This window comes from Lampetra planeri, chromosome 3 (genome assembly GCF_965212315.1).
Source record: "Lampetra planeri chromosome 3, kcLamPlan1.2.h2, whole genome shotgun sequence".
Taxonomy (NCBI): domain Eukaryota; kingdom Metazoa; phylum Chordata; class Hyperoartia; order Petromyzontiformes; family Petromyzontidae; genus Lampetra; species Lampetra planeri.
Window position 1 is genome coordinate 9,174,483 of NC_136109.1, and position 16,228 is coordinate 9,190,710.

Below are 16,228 nucleotides of genomic sequence, written 5' to 3' on the forward strand. Positions count from 1 at the left end.
ACGTTGTTATCTGAGCATTTTTACATAAAATAAAAAAATAAAAAATCTATTTTCAGGTCTGAAAATGTTGAGACAATTACCTGCGTATTTTTCGGTAAAAAAAAATCTGATAATAAAAATAATCATGCTTGAAAAATCTCAACATACGTGATACGTACACCACGTGGGACACAAAACGTTATGTTATCTGAGCATTTTTACGTAAAATAAAAAATGTATTTTCAGGTCTGAAAATGTTGACACAATTACCTGCGTATTTTTCGGTAAAAAAAAATAATCATGCTTGAAAAATGTCAACATACGTGATACGTACACCACGTGGGACACAAAACGTTGTTATCTGAGCATTTTTACGTAAAAAAAAGAATCTATTTTCAGGTCTGAAAATGTTGAGACAATTACCTGCGTATTTTTCGGTAAAAAAAAAATCAGAAAAAAAAAAATGTCATGCTTGAAAAATCTCAACATACGTGATACGTACACCACGTGGGACACAAAACGTTAACACGCGTCACACCTCACAGTGAAATCTCGAAACCCTTCAGCACCGCTCCCCCCTCTTGCCCGTCACCTGCTAGTTCTGTTGAGCTTATGAACCCCATTCTTCGCGGGTCCAGATCCTCCCACGAGACCTGGTGGAGGTTGCCGTCGCCCCCAGACGCTGGCCACGAGATGTCATCTGCAACCGGGTTAACGGAGGGCGGGCACTCAAATCGATGACGACAACGCCAACGCAATGCGGTTCTCCTAAAGAGTTGACGCACGCAAAACGTACCAATCTAGCGAGGCTAGCATCACAAGGGGTGGCGCGGTGGCTAGGAGATGTTAACTACCTCGGCTGGTATACAGGAGGAGGTCGTGGGTTCGATCGCGACCCTGACGATGTCTGCTGATGAATATTTGTAGTTTGCGTGTCTCTCTCTCATCATCATCATCACGGTGGCTAGGAGATGTTAACTACTTCGGCTGGTATACAGGAGGTCGTGGGTTCGATTCCGACCCTGACGCCTGCTGCTGCATATTAATATATTAAGAGTTTGCGGTGTCTCTCTCCCCGCGGTCGCATTTTTCTCTGGGTCCTCCGGTTTTTCCCTCCACATTTAGAACTGTGCATTTAAGAGTATTTGGCTGCTAGAAATGTCCACGTGACAAGCCACTTGGTTGAGCCATCATTTGTGGCCAGGTTGGCTCCTCAGTGGGGCCTTACCTAGTAAACAAATATATAAATAGTTTGAATAGTTAGTAAGCCCCCTGGTCGTCGACGATACTGGCAGAGGTGTCAAGCAGAGGTCGCAAACGGGTTTTGATTCCTTACCCGTACCCGTACCCGGCCGCACCAGGGTCGCAAACAGGTACCCGTACCCGGCCGTACCCGTACCCTACCCGTACCCTGCCGGGTACGGGTAGGGTATCGGGTACCCGATTGCGACCTCTGGGATGAAGCCATGTTGCAGGCACGGGTGGGTTGATTCCAGGAACTTGAATTGTGAGAAGAGACAAGACGTTGGGAAATGAGTGACAAACGGTGACTCACCAGTGACTCACGGTCTACCCGTACCCGGCCACACCAGGGTCGCAAACGGGTACCCGTACCCGGCCGGGTACGGGTAGCCGGGTGTCGGGTAGGGTACGGGTATCGGGTACCCGGTTGCGACTTCTGGTGTCAAGGCATGGAGATAATTAATGGGAAGAGTGGCGGCGATAAAGGAGCTACGGGGAAGCAACCGTCCGTAACCCGCCGACTACATTTTAGCAAGCCACTCACTTGCCTGTCTCCGTGCCCTCAACTGGCTACCCATCGCCAGCAGGGTCATATGCAAGATCGCCTGCCTCTGCCACCACGCCTTCACATCTGCCTGCCCGCCGTACCTTCCTTCATTACCGACGACTTGCAGCTCAGCACACGGCAGATTGCCTTGCGCAGCGCGACTCACGACCTCCTCTCGATACCAAGATCCAGGATGGTCGCGTCTATGCGCCGCTTCTCGGTGGCAGCCCCAACAGTCGGGAACGCCATCACCCCTCTGCACATTCGCAGCATCGCCTCAATCGCCTCCTTCAAGAGACACTTAAGAACTCACCTCTATAACCGCGCTTTCGAGCTACTCTGAGCTTGGCTCTGCGCCTCTGAGTTGCCGCCGTTACGTCCGCAAATTTGCGCGCGTTATGAATTGCGTTATTATTATTATTAACATTCAGCCCTAGAGCTAAATCTGTTTTGTCTCAAAGCCCCATTACCGCTAGCACAAATCGGATCATAGCCGGGAAAGAAACTCGTGATGAAACGGAGGTGCAGGTTGCGTTGTTACCATCACGGAGCTCCATTTTAATCACGCGAGTCGCCTGCGACGGACTGAAGCCCCCGACCGGAGGAGACACCTCCACCGCGTCTGCAGAGAGAGAGAGGGGGCAAAAGCGACATCGACTGAACGGGCAGCTCGCTTTTTCTAAAACAGAAGCCAACGCCGGAAAAGAATCGGGCGGTGAAACGTGCATTTTGTTTCAAGCTTTTGACGTCACCGAATGCTTCACGTACGATAACAATCACCGCCTCTACCTGTGTAGTGACACAGCGCCGACTGCTGTCCAACAGCGGCAACTGCGGTGGACAGTAAGCGCGCACGCCGTGGAGCAAATTAACCTTATGGCAGTACCCCGGCTCTTGCATAATGTCCGTGATGCAGTCATTTTTAGTCTGTCGATGGTCGGCGATGCGGCAATCGACTCATCTCGACGAGCTGTACACGATGCACCACCACGGTGCGTACCGCGAGCGTTCAGGGTTTCAGCGCAATCGTCCTCGCTGCGTTTCGACATCGCGTGGTAGCACCGATTTCGGATTGATTGGTACCGCAGTCGCGGAGTTAAGTACACCCCTGGAAAAAAGAGTGTCCCAGAAATAAAATATTGAATTGCCCCGGGCAATTTTGTGTTATTTGGTACCCCGGGGTACCGCCATCAGGATCATATACACGGTTGTGCCGGCAGGGCGGAGGGACTGGGGCAAGGGTCACGGAAGACCTCATCTGGAAGCCCCTGGAACCCGCTAGTGGGTTCGAGAAGAGAGGCGTGGCCAGGGCGGTGCCAGACCGCGCCGAGGAGGATAAAAGCAGCGGACAGTGAGAGCTCTGGGCTGCCGGTTCTGGGAGTGCAAACGTCTCGTCGTCACTGTCATCTTCGCCGCTGCCGCCTTCACTCGATAACACTGTCTTCTTGGTTCTTTCGGTAAAGTCACGTAGAAGGAAAATAATAAACCAATACAAATAAAGACAGCGTCTTTCCGACAGACCTGTTCTTCACCTGAGGACGGCTGCTTGCGTTGTGGCCGAAATGTCATGAGAATTGTATTATTTTATTATGTTTTATTTTTATTATTTTATCATTTCCCTTCTACGTGACTTTACCGAAAGAACCAAGAAGATGAATCCCTGCAGTCACAAAAGCTTTAAATCGATAACACTGGTCAACACACTTTTTCTGGCACAAGGTATTCCAACGGTTTTAAGGTAATTTTGGGGTGCTGATTCCAAATCTGGCATCAGTTTTTGTCTATCACATCAAGTTTTTGAGATATCAAATATTGCATTTTCAATAAAAACTGCGGAAGAAAAATATTAAAGAAATGTGGATATCTACATAAAATGATATTATAAACGCACTATCCTAAAAATACAGCACCGTATTTTAACACTAAAGCAGTCACTGACTCGCAACAACTTGCAATCATAAGTGACAGAGTTAATTTCGGGTAAAATCAACGAAAGTGGGGTATGCCGATAGCATACAAATGAGATGTGATAGAGCAAATCTGAGATCAGATTTGGAATCAGCACTCTGAAATTAGTCTAAAACAGCTGCAAAAGTCCAGGCCAGAATTTTTTTTTTTGTTGACCAGTGTTATTACGCGGCCGGAGAGTTGTTGACTGTCTCCGTCGATGCCGTCGGTGTAGCGCGGTCAGGGTTTGTGTCTAGGCTGGGCTATACGACATGGAAGGAATGAGTCGTGAACCTGTGAACCGAAGAGTGTCAATAAAGAAGGTACCTTTTGGCGTCATCTGGTCCAACACCATGTGAGACTAGGCTTTAAGGAAAGCTGTCTGGGGTGTGGACCAATCAACTTCAAGGACAGCGCATACATTATCAGAGTTGTGTTTTTTGTTTGCATTATGACTGCAGGTATTGTGGTCAATGAAAACATGAGTCCTTGTAAAAAAGGTGTCAGTTTTGTTGCCAGATAGAAGGGTAAAAAAACAATTCTCATATTTTTTACTGGAAAATGAGGTTCCAATGGTGTAAATGCTTATCTCCGAGCTCTCATACTCTGATGGTGCGTTGTCTTTGAGTTGTGTGCCTTTTGGCGTCATCTGGTCCAACACCATGTGAGACTAGGCTCTGAGGAAAGCTGTCTCGGGTGTGGACCAATCAACTTCAAGGACAGTGCATACATTATCAGAGTTGTGTTTTTTGTTTGCATTACGACTGCAGGTATTGTGGTATATGCAAACATGACTCCTTGTAAAAAAGGTGTCAGTTTTGTTGCCAGATAGAAGGGTAAAATAAACAATTATCAAGAAGGTGCCTCCTCAAGAATCCTGCCTGCCGGCCCGTCGACACTACACCTGCACAAATAAAGGCGCGCGATTGTTTTATGTGGACATAACGGTAGCGCTGTGTGTTGGCGCACTTGCACTATGAACCTGGTGACCTCAGTTTGATTTACAACCCCCTGTAGCAACCCACACTGACCGGCGTGGTAAAGTTCGGTCGACGCATCCCACAGCCCGACACGTTATGGAGATGCCTTCATTCATCAGCGGACTAACAAAGGGCTATTTCTTTCTACGCTTCCACAGTGGCCATATTTATTTGGTGTCTATTGCAACAGGTATCATGACATTAACATATTTTTCTTACCATTCCCTGAAGGCTGATTTCCGTTGGCCTTTAGCAAGTCCTCGATCTCAACCTCCGTTCCAGGCGGAGTGGAGCCCCCAGCACTGGCCCCTTGACCGTCCATGGCTCCCAGCCTCCGCGCGGACAGCAGCAGCTCCCGGCTCAGGCCGCTGAACAGAGCGAGCAGCACGTCCACCAGCCCTCCCAGCGTCACGTCGCCGGGGGAAGAGGCGGCCGCGGCGGCCGCGGCGTCGTCGTCGTCCCAGAGCGGAGTCCCGGCGCCGTCGTGGTGGGTCTCGGCGCCCCGCAGGGCCTTCACCACCTGCCGCAGCACGGCGTAGAAGCCGAAGGGCAGGCGGTCGCGCGCCGCGGCCAGCAGCTCGGCACGCACGAGGCCGTCCCCGACGCAGGCGCGCAGGACCCCGTAGTCCCGGATGCCCAGCTCCGAGTCCATGGCCCGGGCCACCTCCTGGTTCACGCCCTGCGCCTCCAGCCACGCCGGGAAGTCGTCCATCGGCTCCGGCAGCACCGGGGCAGCCACGGCGCACGCCATGCTGGTGGTGCTGGTGGGTCATGGAGAGAGAGTAGATGCGTCACAACTTATCGAGTAAAACAAAATTGTTAGACTCATGTAACCAGCTCGCCCTGTATGCCTCTCCTCCCGTGATCGTAATGAGGGGACAGGCCGGCTAATAAAGAGGACAACAATAGACGACCATTGGAACCTCATTTGCCAGTAACAAAATATGATAATTGTTTTTTTACCCTTTTATCTGGCAACAAAACTGACACCTTTTTTTACAAGGAGTCAGTTTTGTTGCCAGATAAACGGGTAAAAAAACAATCATCATATTTTGTTACTGGCAAATGAGGTTCCAATGGTGTAAATGCTTACCCTCATACTCTGATGGTGCATTGTCTTTGAGTTGTGCGCCTTTTGGCGTCATCTGGTCCAACACCATGTGAGACTAAGCTCTAAAGAAAGCTGTCTCTGGTGTGGACCAATCAGTTTCAAGGACAGTGCATAAATTATCAGAGTATTGTTTTTTGTTTGCATTCAGACCGTGGGTATTGTGGTCAATGCAAACATGACTCCTTGTAAAAAAAGGTGTCAGTTTTGTTGCCAGATATAAGGGTAAAAAACAATTATCAACAATAGACGACATCATGGGACCTCCTTTGCCAGTGTAGTAACGCTCACGACTCGTTCACACCGGAGTTGGAGGCACACTGGTTTATTTAACACCAACGTTGTGACATACACATTTGAGGGGGTATCGGCCCCCTCACCCGTCTATCTGAGGACACACCTCTCTAGCTAACCCTAGCCTGCCTCTGAGTCCTCCACTAATGGGCTAGGGGAGGCTATCTTGGCCCGACACTGGTCAGTCGGGCCCGGTACCCAGAGTCCAGACCAGCACTGGCTCTGGCTCTGGTACCACGCCACTGGCTCGAGCCTGCGCGGTCCTGATAAGGACGGCGTACCAGGGGGAGTCCAGGGCTCTATCTCAGACGTCTTCCGCCTCCTCTTCTTTAGCTAAACATCACTCCCGAGCCCTTCGATACAATCCCCTTTTATACCCAACCCCTCCCTGAGGGGTGGGGCCCCGGGGGATCATAACGACCGAATCGACCCCCCAGGGTGTCTGGCGCGGACGTCGCAGAGGGCACCTGCTTGTGCACACATGTAGCCCCGCCTACTGTGTTTGTTTACCATAGGCTGCCATGCATAACGGGCTCTCTCTCTAACACCCCTACATCACTCCCCCCCGCATAGCATGCAGCCGTCCCGGCTGCCAACATACAAAAATTTGACAATAAAGGTGCCTTCACCCCCTGACCGCGCGTGTGCCTCACTATTTTTGAACAATAACAGGAACCAGAACAAGAACGCAACAGCAAGATGAGAAACAACCCGACGCACCCCCCCGAATAAATACGAATTCCGTAAAAAAAACAGCTTATATACAACCAGCAGGGAACCCACCCCGCACACACAACAAACGGTGAACCCAGCATATGTACATCCGAGGAGCGGGAAACACACCATCCACACAACACCCAATAAACACAACAGCTATGTACACATTTTCCGGCCTCACAACAGTTTGCGCATTTTAGCGCGCGTCCTTGCAGCGGGCCCCTCACACGGGGTAACCCCGCGTGGCGGACAATCAGGTGGCGACTGTCCGTCGTGAGGTGAGCATTCCTCTGACTCCGCGTGACCCTCGGCATCCGCAGGAGGGGTGATCGGGCGTGAGCCCGTCACTCCTGATGCTCCTGAAGGTGGCACAGCCGGCAAGGCATTAGGTGAGAGCGACGGAGACGGACCCAGCAAGTCGGCCGACCCCCCACATGTTTGGCCACGCGCGTGTGAAGTGGGGTTGTGAACCGCAGCGAAGGGTTTTAATCTGGAGGGGTGCACGAACCATCGCCGCTTCCCCCACTTGATGCGCACGCACTGCGGACGTAACACCTCCACCACTTCCACAGGGCCCCGCCACGGCCGCACAAGTTTAGAGGAGGTTGCCAGTGGCACCTGGGGGCAGTGCAACCATGCCTTGTCCCCCGGCTTCCACTGCAGCATGTGCGCTCGACTCAATCTGAGGCGCTCATTTGCCTTCTGACGGAGGTCAGAGTTTTGCATTGCAGCATCCCGTGCCTCGGTCAATTTGTCCAGATTAAATTTAACGTGGTCAGCCAGATTAGTTTTTCCCTGCGGCACGGGGATCCGCAACTGGGCACGAACAGGCGGGTCTGGTTCTCGGCCGTACATAAGGTAAAAGGGAGAAAACCCCGTAGCCGCATGGGGTGCCATCCGGTACGCCGCCAAGACCCCCTGAATTTGTAGGTCCCAATCCGTTTGCGAGTCCGAAACTTGTTGTGATAACATGGACGAGATGGTGCGATGCAAACGTTCGACCATCCCGTCAGTTTGTGGGTGATATGGGGAGGTCCGAATTTTCTTTGTGCCCAGGAGATCGCAGACTTGTCTGAGTAGTTTACCGGAAAAATTTCTGCCCTGGTCGGTCAGCAGCCTCTCCGGAGCACCTTTGTCCAGGACATAACCCTGAACAAAGGCCTCCACGATGGCTGCTGCCGACTGGTTGGCCAAAGGCCAGGCCATAGGCCAACGTGTAAAATACTCGACACCCGTCAACAAATATCTATTCCCTCTGGGGGTGGCGGGGAATGGTCCCAAAATGTCCAGAGCGACCAGCTCGTTTATCCTGGACACTTTGATCGATTGCAAGGGCGGGTTAGACTCCCGTGCCGGCGGTTTGCGTTGTGCACATTGAGGGCACGATCCCAACAAATCCCCCACATCCCTCGTCATGCCAGGCCAGTAAAAATCAAGTTGCAGCAAGGCGAGAGTCTTTTGGGTCCCCAGGTGTAGGAGGCGCTCATGAGCGGCCCATACCACCCTACCCCGCAACCCAGTAGGGACAACCAGCCGATGTCGACGTGACTTCCCGTCCCAATGCAATAGCAGACCTTGGCACATTTCCCATGCGTCGGAACCACCACTTTTTCCCCCCGCCGCACCGCCAACGCGACGTCGCCACCCGAGGAGGGAGACATCCTCCATCTGGAGGCGCCCCCATTCAATGACGGGCAACCCCAACAGGGAATCTTTGCCCTGCTGTTCGATCGAATTAGGAACCATTTCATCGTCGTCGTTGGCGGCCGCCAAGACAGGTACCGATGTGTCCCCTGGAGGCCTGCAACGTCCAGACCCCAGGAGGCATGCACACTCGGAGGTGGTTGGCAAGCGTGACAGAGCGTCCGCGTTGGTGTGGCGAACGCCCTTACGGTATGTGGTTTGGAAATCGTAATCCTGGAGGACCTCCAACCATCGGGACAATTGTCCCGATGGCTGTTGAACCCTCAGGGCGTACTGCAGTGCCGCATGATCTGTGCGGACGGTGAAATGCCGACCGTACAGATATGGGCGATACTGTTGGACGAAATGGACAATTGCCAACAGTTCCCTACGGGTGACACAATACCGTTGCTCCGCTGGAGACAACACCCGACTGCCGTACGCAACCACATGTTCCACGCCGTCAACCACCTGGGAGAGCACGCCCCCAATACCCGTGTTGCTCGCATCGGTGTCGAGCAAGAACGGTTTTGAAAAATCAGGGTAAATCAGGGGAGGAGCGTTTACCAAAGCATCCCGAAGGGAGCAAAAAGCAGCCTCCTCCTCCTGACCCCAGCAAAACCGAACCCCTTTAGATGTTAAAGCATGTAGGGGTTTGGCGATAGTCGCAAAATTAGCGACGAAGCGTCTATAATACGACGCAAACCCAATAAAACTCCTAACCTCTCCCACTGAGGTGGGAGTCGGCCAGGAGCTTACACACTGCGTTTTGGCGGGATCGGTAGAAATACCTGAGCGCCCCACGATGTGCCCCAAATAACGCACCGACTCGCGTAACAAATGGCATTTTTGGGGCTTAAATTTCAAATTAGCAGCCCGCATCTTTAGGAAAACCGCCCGCAACCTCTGGAGATGTTCCTCAAAAGTTTTTCCAAAGACAATGACGTCATCCAAATAAATCAGGCACGACTCCCATTGCAATCCAGCCAAAACCAATTCCATCAACCGCTGGAAAGTTGCCGGCGCTGAGTGTAAGCCCATCGGCAACCGGTTGAATTGAAACAGGCCGTGCGGAGTACGGAAAGCAGTTTTAGGCTTTGAATCATCGTCCAGAGGAAGCTGCCAGAATCCCGAAAGTAAGTCCAATGTGGAGAAGAATCGCGCTCCCGCCAAGGCGTCAAGCGATTCGTCCATCCGTGGGAGCGGGTATGCGTCGGCAACCGTAATTTTATTAAGGCGCCGAAAGTCAACGCAAAACCGCAACGAACCGTCCTGCTTCTTAACCAGGACGATCGGCGCTCCCCAAGGGCTGTTGGAGGGAGAAATTATGTCGGCGGCTAGCATGTCATCAACAGCCGATTTGACATGGTCCTTTTCGGCGGGACTCAACCGAAAAGGATTTTGGCGTATTGGCGCGCTGTCACCCGTATCAATATGGTGACGCAGCAGATGAGTGCAGCCCAAATCGTATTTATCCCGACTGAAAACGTCGGAAAATTCCCTCAGTAGTGTCTTAAGACGTTGGCGCTCTAAATTTGACAGGTCCGTCGATCCCGCGCAAAGCGCCTCGAGCCACCCTTCATCGCTGTCTGAATGTGGTCGCGGTGCAGGGGCAGCGCCGACATGACTCGCGACGGGTTCCTCACAGGGCACCGGCGTTGCGTGAGCAAGCACGGTCCCCTGTGGGACCACCACCGTCTGCGAGCCCACATTGAGGACCGCGATGAAGGGTTCTCCATCCCCTCTCACTATGGTCTGGGCCGGGAGTAAATTAGGTCCACTGACCCCGGCCCTAGACGGTCCCAGCAAAACCCCTTGAGCCCCAATGCCCTTAGCGAAGGGCCGCCGAAGTCTCAAAGGAATTAACATTTGCGCCCCCGGAGGAACGCGCACCGTTCTATCTACGAACGCCGGCACCGTCGCGAACGCCGTCCGGCTCGTAGCGGGGGATGGCAAAAACGCCATGCGTCGGCCCGATGGGAGCTCAATGCATCCCTGGTCGATTAATATCCTAATCGGCATTTTGGCCAGGAAATCCGTCCCCAGCAGGCACGGAACCGCCAGCGAGGAGGAAACAAAAATCGGCCCAGATAATTTAATATCCCCGACACAAATTTGGGCTCGAATTTGTCCGATGATGCCAAGTGAACCCCCGTTAGCAGCAAAGAATGGCACATTAACAGGCATCAAAGGACGGCTCTGGGCAGGGAGAATGTTATAAATCAACTCCGAAATAATGGTCGCCGATGCTCCTGTATCGACCAGGATGCGCACCTCGACCCCATCGATGTGACCCACAACGGCCGACGACCCCGATGACGCGGCTACAACCCGATGGGCCAACACGGACCACTGGCTGGGTTCAATGTGAGTACCCAGAGCGGTGCGTGTTGGTGCCATGGTACGCGATATTTGCCCCCCCTTCGCTGCGGTGTTCGAGTGTGTGACGGGCGTGTGCGTGGGCCAAACATGAGGGGTGCCGCGACTCGCCGGATTATGATGGTGGAGCTTGTGACGAGGGCCGGCGTCCCGTTGAGGTGTCGTTCCGCGCTGCCGAGGAGAGCGGCACCCCGAGGCGACGTGGCCCCGGATGCCGCAGTTATAACAGCGTGGAAGCGCTGGTGGCGACGATGGACGTTGTAGACGGCTTGAACCGGCCCGGTCCTCCCGCGCTCCCGCTCCGTGCTGCCGTTGATGGTTGATGGCGCAAACCTCTTCCGCCGGGAGGGTGGCCGCAGCGACGGCGCGCCCGCTCGCCGCCTTGCTGGCCTTCCGTCGTTGAGAGGACAGGTTTGCGTGGAGGAGACGGGCCGCTTGGAGGGAGCACATCTCTGCATCGTCCTGTGCGACAATGACGATGTCTAAGTCGTCCGCCAGCAAAAGTATCTTCTCTGTCACCATGGCGTCGACACCCTCGTCATCCATTCGTGGAAAGGCCTCCTTCGCCAGTGCCAGGAGGCTTGTGCGGTACGCCAGGGGCGACTCCTTCGTCCCCCGCTGGCGATCGTAAAAGAGTTGGCGACAGTCCGATGGTGGACCATATACCGCCGACAGCACCTGCATCGCCTTCCGCAGCGTGGAGCGCCTCTCCTTCGAAGCCGATGTTAGAGTGGCGAGGGCGTCGCTGTCGAGAAGTGCTGGCAGCGCGCGGAGAGCCTCGGCGTCTGTCCACTGTGCCATCTCCTGGTGAGCGAGGAAGCGCCGCTGGAAGCCGCCCCAGTCGCCATCCTCGCCCACAAATTCCTTGAGTGGAGGTAGCCGCTGATGTAAGGCAGCGGCTGCAGAGGAAGAACGCACTCCCTCGTCCGCCTCACTCAACTCAGCGTCGGCACGAACCAGCGATGGCATCGCCGGTCGCACCCGTGGTGACGCGGCAGGCACTGTACTCCCGCCGTTGGACGCGATGCTTAGAGCGGCCACGCCCTCAACAGCAGCTGCGGCGATGGCGGGAGTTTCAAAATGTTGCTCCGTTGAAATGGCGGGAAGGCGCTGTGGTCGTTGGCTGCTGTCGCCTCGTGGCGGTCCCGCAGCCCCCAGCCGCGTGATGTTGTCGAGCATGGCGGCTGCGGCGTACAGCAGCTCGGCCAGCTTCGCGTGCGCCTGCCTCAGCCCCTCCGTCGACGGCTCCCCTTCCTCCAGCTGCTGTGGCGTGGATGCACCCAGCCCCGGCTGCTCGATGGCATCTTCAGCCATCTCGGGCCCTCCGACTGCAGCGGTGTCCTCCGCCCCTGGTACTCCGACTCGAGTCGTCCGGCGTGTATCCATGTTCGTACTTTGTTTCACTTCTGACGCCAGATGTAGTAACGCTCACGACTCGTTCACACCGGAGTTGGAGGCACACTGGTTTATTTAACACCAACGTTGTGACATACACATTTGAGGGGGTATCGGCCCCCTCACCCGTCTATCTGAGGACACACCTCTCTAGCTAACCCTAGCCTGCCTCTGAGTCCTCCACTAATGGGCTAGGGGAGGCTATCTTGGCCCGACACTGGTCAGTCGGGCCCGGTACCCAGAGTCCAGACCAGCACTGGCTCTGGCTCTGGTACCACGCCACTGGCTCGAGCCTGCGCGGTCCTGATAAGGACGGCGTACCAGGGGGAGTCCAGGGCTCTATCTCAGACGTCTTCCGCCTCCTCTTCTTTAGCTAAACATCACTCCCGAGCCCTTCGATACAATCCCCTTTTATACCCAACCCCTCCCTGAGGGGTGGGGCCCCGGGGGATCATAACGACCGAATCGACCCCCCAGGGTGTCTGGCGCGGACGTCGCAGAGGGCACCTGCTTGTGCACACATGTAGCCCCGCCTACTGTGTTTGTTTACCATAGGCTGCCATGCATAACGGGCTCTCTCTCTAACACCCCTACACCAGTACCAAAATATACTAATAGGAGTTTTCCCCTTTTCCTGGCAACAAAACTGACAGCTTTTGCAAGGAATCATGCTTACATTAACTACAATACTTGCAGTCAAATGCAAACAAAAACAATACTCTGATAATGTATGCATTGTCTTTGAAACAGGTGGAGAGTCAGACTCTGTCTTCTCGACAGACCTGTTCTTCACCTGATGACGGCTGCTTGCGTTGTGGCCAAAACGTCGAGAGAATTATTTTATGTTTTATTTTTATTATTTTATTATTTCCCTTCTACGTGACTTTACCGAAATAACCAAGAAGATGAATCCCTGCAGTCACGAAAGCTTTAAATCCAAATTTAATGGACAGCTCATTAACATTACTTAACACTGTTTGAGACTAGGCTCTAAAGAAAGCTGTCTTTGGTGTGGACCAATCAGTTTCAAAGACAATACATCATCATATACCACCAGAGCACGTTTTTTGGTTTGCATGTTGATGGAGGCGTGGTTCCTTGCAAAAGGTTTCTGTTTAGCGGTTTAACGTCTGAACACAACTGTTTCATTGCCAGAAAGGGTAAAACCTATTCTTATATCTTGATACTGACAAGGGAGGTTCCAAATCTATGCATGTTACCTGTGCAAGTGTCCACCGTGAATTGATAGGGCAGTCACGTGAGTTCATGGGTCCAATCCACGGTCACCATTATCTCCATTCACAATTACACGTGTGATTCAGGCAAATTCATTGGTGGACAGCTTAAAATGTAGGAGGGCAAAAGACTGAAGATGTTTGAGGCCTGAACATTTTGAGACAATTACTTGAGCATTTTAAGGTAAACAACTTTTAACGCGTATTTTTTTAATGCTTGAAAATTTGAGACAATTACTTGAGCATTTTTAGGTAAAAAAAAAGTTATTTTTTACACATGAACATTTTTGAGACAATTACCTGAGCATTTTCAGGTACAAAATGTTATATATAAAAAAAATGTCATGCATTGAAATTTTTGTAGACAATTACGTGAACATTTTCAGATAACATTTTTTTTACATATATTATTTTTTCATGCTTGAAATGTTTTTGACAATTACGTGAACATTTTCAGATACATTTTCTTAATTTATATGATTTCTTCATGATTGAAATTTGTAGACAATTACCTGAGCATGTTTAGATAAAACTAAAATCAGAGTTTTTAAGCATATGAATAGGTTTTCTGGCAATAAAAAAAAACGTGTTAAGATGTTCAAACGCCAATCACACAAACATTTCGCAAGCAATCAACTTCCCATTAACCACAGACACTCGTGTTGAACATTGGAGAGACAAAGGCGGCCGGGGCGTGGTATTGCTGCTGACCACCCAAACCCCCCTCGAATGCCACGATGTCGACCTTCACACAAGGCGCAGACAGCACTTGCCCCTACTGTCTGCTAGAGGCTACACGGGGGACCTTTGCCTTTGGGCACTGTACCCGTCTCGCTGCGGCTGACGACGGCAGCGGCTGCTGCTGGGGCGAGGCGCTGAACCGGCTCAGGCGGATGTCATTGACGCGGGGTTCGACGTTTCGCAGCCGGTGACGAGTTCAGGAGCGCGGGGTGGGTGTGTGGGGGTGATAGAAACTGATGTGTACGGCGAGGCGGAGATGTTTTTGTGTTGTTTTGTTTGTAAGATCGAGAGGAGGGGAATTGAAGAGAGATGTGAACACCACCGCCACCACCACCACTACCAGCCGGCCCATGTCGCCACCTGCTGCCGATTCGAGACTTGAGGGGCAGCGGTGAATTTTATTTGAGTTTTGTTTGTTGTTACCGCTTATTAAGATTTGGTTCATATTCTTGGTTCTTTCGGTAAAGTTACGTAGAAGGGGGGAGTAAAAATACAAAATGAAAGAATAAAATTCTCACGACGTTTCGATTGCAAGGCAAGTAATCGTCGTCAAGAAAATTTGAAGAAAATTGCCACTTTAAAAAAAAAATGTGTTGCTGTGATAATGATTGCTTGTGTTGCAATCGAAACGTCATGAGAATTGTATTGGTTTATTATTGTATTATTTCCCTTCTACGTGACTTTACCGAAAGAACTAAGAATATGAATCGCTGCAGTCACGAAAGCTTTAAATCGAAATTTAAGATTTCGTTCGGTTTTACCAAAAACGTTCTTAGACAACAAAGCAAAACAAACGAAAATCAAATAAAGAGAAAAAAAATCAAAGCAAAACAAAATAAAAAAAAACCCCAAAACAAATCTAAATAAATAAATAAAACCTAAAGTAAACAAATCAAAATACATAAATAAAAATCTAAATGAAATAAATAAATGAAAATCTAAAGAAAACAATTAAAAAGAAATTTAAAAAGCTCTAAAGAAAACAAATCAAAATTTATTTAAAGAAAAACCAAAAGAAATGAAAAAAATTTAAGAAATCAATAAAAAAAATACATTTAAAAAATCCAAAGAAAACAATTTAAAATAAAGTTAAAAAATCTAAAGAAAACGAATCAAAACAATTTACATCACGAGACCTCCTTTGCCAGTGCCAAAATATGATAATAGCTTTTTCCCCTTTTTTTCTGGCAACAAAATAGTTGTGTTAAGATGTTGAAACAGAAAACTGAAACCTTTTTACAATGAATCATGTCTGTATTAACCACAATATTTGTCTTCTTGGTTCTTTCGGTAAAGTCGCGTAGAAGGGAAATATTAAAAGAATAAAAAATAAAACATAATAAAATAATTCTCACGACGTTTCGGCCACAACGCAAGCAGCCGTCCTCAGGTGAAGAACAGGTCTGTCTGACGCTGTCTTTCCGACAGACCTTGTGGGGGTCGCTAGCCCCCGAGGTCCCTCCCGCCTCCATCCCCTATTTCGTCTACGTTACCCCACCTCCCTATTACCCGCTACGGTTTCGCCGGCATTCGAACGCGACGCCCCTACTGTTACAGCCTCACGCCGCGCTCCCACGCTGCGAGCATACGTGCGCACATCATCATCAATCAAACGCCGTGCTCGCAGTATAGCCCTGTGCGGCACGTTACCAATGCGCATCCGTATCCGACACGTAACGAACGTATGCGCACTCCCACACACACGCCGCTCCGCGCACTCCAACTCCACTCGCGTTATGATCGCGCACCTGTATCACACACGGAGTGAACACACGCGACACCCGCTCTCGCACCGCTCTGCGCAGCGCTCCCCCGAGGCGAGCCGCAGCGCTACAGAACCAATGCGTACACACGCGCCCCCACACGCTCACACTGCACGACAAGATCACGCGAGACCACGCTTCGCTATTAATGATTTATTACCTGGTAACTAATGTTGAATCAGTGAGTCGACGAGGCTGGCCTATTCCACTAAACCGGT

At 51.3% G+C, this 16,228-nt stretch overlaps 1 protein-coding gene across 1 annotated transcript in view; it reads right to left on the reverse strand.

Annotated features, from left to right (window-relative positions):
• The window catches only part of LOC144734558 (uncharacterized), a 35,234-nt gene extending 20,617 nt beyond the window's left edge, over positions 1-14,617 (reverse strand). The window contains exons 1-4 of the mRNA XM_078616808.1: positions 14,333-14,617; positions 4,915-5,456; positions 2,310-2,390; positions 572-679 (exon numbers count right to left, since the gene is read on the reverse strand). Coding sequence (XP_078472934.1) covers positions 572-679; positions 2,310-2,390; positions 4,915-5,446 — 721 coding nt within the window. The 5' untranslated portion in view covers positions 5,447-5,456; positions 14,333-14,617. The remainder of the gene's footprint in view (positions 1-571; positions 680-2,309; positions 2,391-4,914; positions 5,457-14,332) is intronic.
• Positions 14,618-16,228: the final 1,611 nt, after the last annotated feature.